The sequence below is a fragment of the Chinchilla lanigera genome, unplaced genomic scaffold, assembly GCF_000276665.1.
Source record: "Chinchilla lanigera isolate Chin_1 unplaced genomic scaffold, ChiLan1.0 scaffold00005, whole genome shotgun sequence".
NCBI lineage: Eukaryota > Metazoa > Chordata > Mammalia > Rodentia > Chinchillidae > Chinchilla > Chinchilla lanigera.
Window position 1 is genome coordinate 774,287 of NW_004955406.1, and position 7,795 is coordinate 782,081.

The 7,795-nt window shown below is 37.3% G+C and overlaps 1 protein-coding gene across 3 annotated transcripts in view; it reads right to left on the minus strand.

Moving 5' to 3' along the window:
• Positions 1-7,795, minus strand: part of Spata17 (spermatogenesis associated 17) — a 200,932-nt gene that overhangs the window by 174,849 nt on the left and 18,288 nt on the right. For all 3 annotated transcript variants that reach the window (XM_005374709.2, XM_005374707.2, XM_013519819.1), the window contains exon 3: positions 4,135-4,216. In XM_005374709.2, coding sequence (XP_005374766.1) covers positions 4,135-4,216 — 82 coding nt within the window. The remainder of the gene's footprint in view (positions 1-4,134; positions 4,217-7,795) is intronic.

Below are 7,795 nucleotides of genomic sequence, written 5' to 3' on the forward strand. Positions count from 1 at the left end.
ATTCCCACCAGCATTCTAGTTGAGCTCTGACCAGCATCATACATCAAGCACTTCTCTCAGTATTCTAGAGTTTTGCTATTCTACATATCCAAATAACTCCCTCAAACCAGTTCCAAAAGACACTAAACCACATTGTCAAGTACACTCACAGGAACTACCAATTCTTGTTCCCAGTTTCCTGCATTAGCTACCTCATCACTGGGACAAAATACCCAACATTTACAACTTAAAGGACAAGAGGTTTGTTTAAACTCACAATTAGAGTGAGTTTAGTCCATAGCAAGCTGGCTCTGAGGCCAAAATGGCATAGCAGAATGGCATTTCAGAGAATAGCTATTCACATAATGACCAGGAAGCTGAGAGACAAGAAAGGAGCTTGGGTAGAGAATTTATCCTTCCAAGTTATAACCCTAGTGAGTAGGCCCTTCCCACCAGGCCCCATGTCCAAATGTGAGACTTTAGAGGATATTTATAATCTAAACCAGAACAACGATTTCAATAACAATCATTAAAATGTATATATTTTTGTGTTTGACTTAAAAGATGTCCCAGTCATCCCATAACCATTTGATGGGTGGCTTGAGTAGAAAATATAGTGATGTAAGTTAAGTCACAGCACGAGAGCTCACAGCACTATACATCATGCTCACATGTATGTCTAGTGCGCAGGCTTTGTATGAATCACTTATATATATATATATATTTCATTGCTAACAAATAATAGGGCTAAAATGCTTCTTACTTCCTTATTTCCCTTGGTCATCCTGTTTAGGTAATCTGATTCTATCAAAAGTTGGTTTGAATAGCTCCTATAAGCAAAATGTGGGAATCTCTGAGTACCATACCAATTAATGACAGTGACTGAATACAATATATTCAATAAAAAGAAAGATTGAAAATGCAGAAAAGGAATGGGGAAAAAAAGAATTACAACAGATTATGTTCAGGTACAAATTCCCTATGATAACTATGATTACTATGTATGGTATGTACTAATATTGTACTATATTCATTCTTCTTATATTTTATTGGTTGTATGTACTAATATGTACTGATGTACATATATGTACTAATAAAGTATGTACTAATGTATGTACTAATAAAATGTACTAATATGTACATGTACTAATGTAAACTATGTACTAATAAAAATTTAATAAATACATAAAGAAATAGGAATTCATGAGTTCATATTGATATGGATTAATTGGGACTGAAATAAATGCTCTTATAATAGAATGTTAGGAAGTAAACACAGAAGAAATTGGGTCTAAAAACTCACTCTTTGACAAATATAACAATAATAGATTCAGGTAAGAATCACTATTGCTTGGCCAGGTGTGGTGGCACATGCTGGTAATCCCAGCACTCAGGAGGCTGAGACAGGAGGATTACTGTGAGTTCAAGGTCACCTTGGATTACACAGGGAGTTCAAGGCTAGCCTGAAATAGAGTGAGACACTGGCTCAAAATAAAAAGGAATCACCATTGCTTGCTAAACCTAGTATACCAAAATTTGATGCAAACGAATACATACACATTGTCTTTAAATAACTGTTCCTTCATAAGAGAAAAATAGCAAGTGTCAGATGTGGAAACTCCAGAGATACTACCTCAAATAGCCAAAGTCAACATTACCAATTGTTGGGCAAAATGAGATTTGCACTTCCTAAAATAATGCACCGAGATATATTCCTTCTAAAAATGAAAACTCACAATTTACCAGTGAAAAACCATCAACAGGGCAAAATTAAGAAGCAATCTGAAAAAAAGGTAGCCTTTACACATTCAAAATATAAGGGCCAGAAAAGGCAAGACAGATTATGAAATTATGTGTTCTTGACTTATAGGGACTAAAGAGACATAACAACTAAGTGCTGTGTGAAATTTTTATTGCTTTATTTAGGTTTTATGAGACAGGGTCTCACTGTAAAGTTCAGACTGGCCATGAACTCAGTATGCAGCCCAGGGTGGCCTGAAAGTCACCTATGGAGAAAACAGGTGTGTGCTACCATGCTGGCCATGAAATTTTCACTTATACCATGAAAAGGATTTTTTGCTACAAAAGATATGATCTGGGCAACCAATAAAATATAAGCAGAATGAATATATAGAGAATAAATTTTTACAAATGTCAGTTTCCTGTTTTTGCAATATTGGTAAATAGAGAATATAGTCATATTCAGAGATAAGGCTTCATCACTTCTGAAACTTTGTCCCAAATGATTCAAAAGATCAATATGTATGTAGAGAAAATATATGCATTAAGAGAGAAAAGAGGGCCTGGGGATTTAGCTCAGCGGCAAAAGTGCCTGCCTGGCAAGCGCAAGGTTGTGAGTTCGGTTCCTGGTACCAGAGAAAAACCAAAAAAAAAAAAAAAAAAAAAGAGAGAAAAGAAAGAAAACAAGCAAATTTGATATAGTTACAGAGCCAACTGATGAGTATGTCGCAGTTCTTTATAAAATGTTTCTTTTTTATAAACCTCAAATTATTTCATCATTCAAAAATTACTTTTCAATGACCTGAAATGTCACTAGAACTATAATGAAAAAAATAAAAAACAGAGAATCACAGATCAGAAGCGGGAAGACAAAAGAAAAGGAAAAGAGAACAAAAAAACTTGAGTCTGGAAAAACAGTATCAAAAAGCATCACAACGGAAATCTGATGTAATACAAGCACTTGTATGTGATGGCAGCTCTCCATTTTGCAGGACACAATGAGCCCACATATAAAATAAAATTAGCCATTAAGTAGAATACTTAAGTTCAGATAGACATGGAATATCCATTTTAGCCCATGTACTCTTCTATGTATTTTTAGATAAAGAGTAAGGGCTGTTTGCATATACACCCAATGAAAAATAATTTCAAAGCTCCCACACATTCAGCACGAGAAGGTAGAAACACTACCACCACCCAGGGAGGTGCAACCATGAGCAGCCATGTCCTTATCACTAGCAGATTACTTTTCCTCTCAGTTTTTCCTTTCAAAATGTCAAGCAGAAATGAAAATATAGGCACTTGACTTCTGAGTTCAAAGTTAAGTTTTTAAATAACATTTACCCAAAGTGAAGAGGAAGAAAAGGTAAGACATGATCTACTCAGACCGGTGACTGACAAGCTCCCCTTTTCAGCTTCTGCTGGAGAAGGGAGTGTTGACAGTGTGGCAGCAATGGCTCTGGTGTTCATTCTTCAGTCCATTTAACTGCGTGTTTACTCAACATGAAATAGTAGTTGAATATGTGCTATGTTCCAGGCACCGTGCTAGGAAAACTCAACAAGAATGAGACACAGTATGTCCTGGTTGAGCTTAACCAGAGGATGTTGGCAATTATGAAACAATGACCACACAGTTTGAAAATTTTCATAATTGTAAGGTTTCTATGTAGACAACATATGGTACAATGTGTTAATGAACAAGTGTTTTCTAACTCACCATTACAAGACCTCTTTATGAGCATCATGATATATACATGTTAAATTATCTATGAAGAATGAAAATAGCACATGCTTACTTAATAATAACTAGTACAAAGACACCATGTAATCTTTTTGCTTTCCAATGATATTAATAGCAAATGCTCTCATGATATAAATACATATAACTATTTAAAAATCATTTGGAACTATCAATCATTCGTTTATTTAAGTCTTATTTCATCTTAATGCAAAATTTTGCAGAAAGTCCTGAAGAGACTACGAAGAATGTGAATTGTTTGCTGCTAGCACTTTAGCATTCTTATGAGGATGGGCACTGACTGTTCAGTGAGTTTGGCATTACACTAAAACATGTTGATCCAAAAATAGCTATAGTCTCTCTCCTCAAAGACCTGAGCATCTAGCAAGTACAGACAATCATCAACACATAAGCAATATAATTGTGTATGCTGTGAAAAGTACTGTAAGCAAAATTAAAATACCTAGAGTAGTTTGTGGGCAACAATTCAGTCAATTGCCAATGGAAAAATCAGGGAACCTTCTCAGAAGTGGCTCCTTATCAAAAATTAAGTCAAGTGCTGTTCTTATACACTTGACATCAGCAATTCCCATATTGCATGTGAACATAACTGAAGTTAATAGAGTACATGTCATATGACTCAAATGGTGACAAGTGCATATAAATCTTATACTTACCTCCACAAGAAGTTGGTAGTGTTTTCTGCCTAAGTAACCTCGCCACCATTTTTGAATAATTGTCGCTATTCTGTGTAAATGCCTAGGATTTAAAAAAAATGTGTATTAAGATATATACATTGAAACTGGAATGTCTCTTTTTTGCTTTATTCTTACTCAATTGTACTGGAGATTGAACCCCAGTGCAACCTGCTAGGCAAGTGCTCTAACAATAAATCTGTATTCCCAGCTCTTTTTGTCTCATTTATTATTATTACTACTATTATTATTGTTATTATTGTTACCATTGTTATTATTTTGATATAAAGTTTCACTAGGTATTCTGGCTGGTCTTGAACTTGTGAACCTCTTTTCTCAGCCTCCAGAGTAGCTCAGATTACAGACTTGAGTCATCATGCCTAGCTCAGGAATGTTCCTGAACCCTTTGTTTAGAATATAATCTCCTAGACCCCTGAGAGAGCCGAGCTGAGCCCCAGACAGCTTCGGGAGCCACAGTGAGCCACCTCCATCACTCCCCCACTGGTCTGGGGGCCAGGACAGCTTTGGCAGTCTCAGGAACAATGCCCTGAGTCTGCCACACACTCAAGGGAGCTGAACTGAATCCCAGAAAGCTTCAGCAGCCTCAGTGAGTATACCTTTCCCCCTCCATCACCAGTATAGGACCAGAGATGGGTCCCGGACAGCTTCTGGAGCCTCAGTGACCATGCCCTGCCTGGCTACACCTTTGCAGGGGACAAGCTGAGCTCCAGATGGCTTTGGAAACCTCAGTGAGTGGTCCCTGCACTTCCCCCACCAGTGTGGGAACTGGCCTGGGACCTGGACAACTTGGGGAATCTCAGTTGCCACACCTCCTCCTGCACATTGTGGGAACCAGGTTGAGCCCCATAAAGCTTTGGAAACAACAGTGAGTGACCCCAACCTTTGCCCACTAGGGTGAGGGCCAGGCTGAGCTGCAAACAGCTTTCAGGAGCCTCCGTGACCACACCCCACCCCACCCACACCTTGATCCCCAGACAGTTTTGAGAATATTGGTGAGCTGCCCCCAGCCATCCCCCTTTGGAGTGGGAGCCAAGCTAATTCCCGGACAGCTTGAGTCTGCACCCCACCCCCACACACCCTCTCAGGAACCATACTGAGCACCAGAGACCTTTGGATCCTTGCCCTGCCGTTCCCACATGATCACAGGAGTGAGGCTGAGCTCCAGGGAATCTCTGAATCTTTAAAAATGACAAAATGAAGGTGCAAAATGGAATCTCAGACCTCCACTCCACCAGAACAAGTCCAGGAGACACTGACACAGAACAGCTTGAAAGTCATACACCTGAAATTTCTCAAATGCTAGCAACTGAAGTAAAGAAAGAAGCCCATCAGGCCATAGAAGAAATCATTTCAGAAATAATCTCTTAGGTAAAAAAAAGAAATGACAACAATAATGAAAGAATTGCTCAGCACATCTAAAGAAGACAGACATAAAAAAATTAGAGGAGCATAGAAAAATGATGAAAACATTGAATGAACAATATAAGAAAGAATTAGAATGCATAAAACAGATTCAAACAGATACAGAGGAAATTAAAAATTCCATCAAAAGCTGGCATAAACACTTGAATGAAGCTGAAGATGGACTTTTAGACCTTGAAGACAGCATTTCAGCTAACAATCATGGAAGGAGGGATCTTTTAAAAATAATGAGGAACCAAGAAATAACAATTCAACAGCTGCAAGATGTTTCAAAGAAAAACAATCTAATATTGAGAGAAGTCAACAAAACAGCAGGAGTCAATACAAATGACATAAAAACATTATTTGCACAAGTAATAACAGAAAATTTCCCAAGCATCAAATAAGGATCTGACATCTGTACAGATAAATGAGGCATATAGAACTTTAATTAGCCATAACCAAAATAAATCCATATTGTTATGGTTTGTGTTTGAGTGTCCCCCCAAAGCCTCATGAGGCCATGGTGCAGGCTTTTAGAGTTTGATTATGGATTTGAAAGCTACACCCGCCCTGGGGTGGATAGTTTGCATATGTAAGGGAGAGGAAAAGGGGGCTTGAGGCCATTCCTCCCCCATTCTGCCCAGGTATGTGCTTGTTGCTTTGCTGTGTTCTGCTGCCATGAGCTATAGCTCTCTGCCATGTGCCAGTCTGCCTTATAATCTGCCAAGTACAGACTGAAACCTCCACAAAGTGTAAGCAAAATAAACCTTTCCTTCCTTAATTTTGGGTGTCAGATATTTTGTCCCAGCAATGAGAGAAAAGTAACCAAGACATATATCCAGACATATAATAATTAAGATCCCAGAAAATCAGCAAAATAACAGAATATTAAAAGCTGTAGAGAAAACAAACATATCAACTATAAAGGAAAGCCCATCAGAATCACAGCACATTTCTCAACACAAACCTTATCAAGTCAAGAAGAGCTTGGAGTGAAGTATTTCAGATCCTGAAAGAAAACAACTTCCAACCTAGGCTTATGTACCATGAAAAATTATCCTTAAAAATCAATGGAAAAATAAAATATTTCCACGATAAAGAACAACTGAAGAAATTCATGAGTGCCAAACCAACCCTACAAAGATTACTAAAAGATAGTCTAGAAAGTGATAAAAAAAAAAAAAAGACTACAACTTCAAGAACAACAACAGCAAGGAACCACCAAGCAGAGCAAGCAATTAAACAAAGGGAAAAATTAGGGAACCAACAGCAGGAAAATAACATGACAAAGATAAGCCAATACATATCAATTATAACCATCAATGTAAATGGTCTCAATTCACCAATCAAAAGAAGCAGACTGGCAGAGTGGATCAAGAAACAAAATCCAACAATATGCTGTATACGAACAACACATTTAACTCAAAAGGAAATTAATAGAACAAAAGTCAAAGGATGGAAAACAATCCTCAATGCGACAGGAACCCAGAAAAAAGCAGGGGTAGCTCTTCTATTTGCAGACAATGTGAACTTAAAACCAAGAACAATCAAAAGAGATAAAGACAGTCATTACCTACTTGTTAGGGAAAATTAAAACAGGAAGAGATAAAAATCATAAATATCAATGCACGAAATACAGAAGCACCTAACTATATGAGACAAATTTTAACAGACATGAAAAATCAAATAAGGAGAAATACAATCATAATAGGGAACTTTAACACCCTATTGTCACAAAGAGATAGATCAACTCAACAAAAAATCAGGAAAGAAATAAGAGAACTAAAGTAAACTTGTGAACAAATGGACTTAGTACACCTTTACAGAGTGTTCCACCCAATGACAGGATACATACTCTTTGCAGCTGCACATGGAGTGTTCTTTAAAATACAACATTTACTAGCCCATAGAACATGGTTAAGCAAATGCAAAGGAACTGAAAGTATCCCATGCATACTATCAGACCATAGTGCAATGAAATTGGAAATTAATCACAAAAGAAACTGCAAAACCTCCATGAACATATGGAAATTAAATAACACCCTCCTGAACAACCAATGGGTCATAGATGAAATTAAAGAAGAAATTAAACAATATTTACAATCAAAAGAAAATGCAGATACAACTTACAGGAACCTATGGGATGCAATGAAAGTGGTCCTCAGAGGGATATTTATAGTGCTGAATTCACACATAAGAAAAACAGACTGAGCACAAT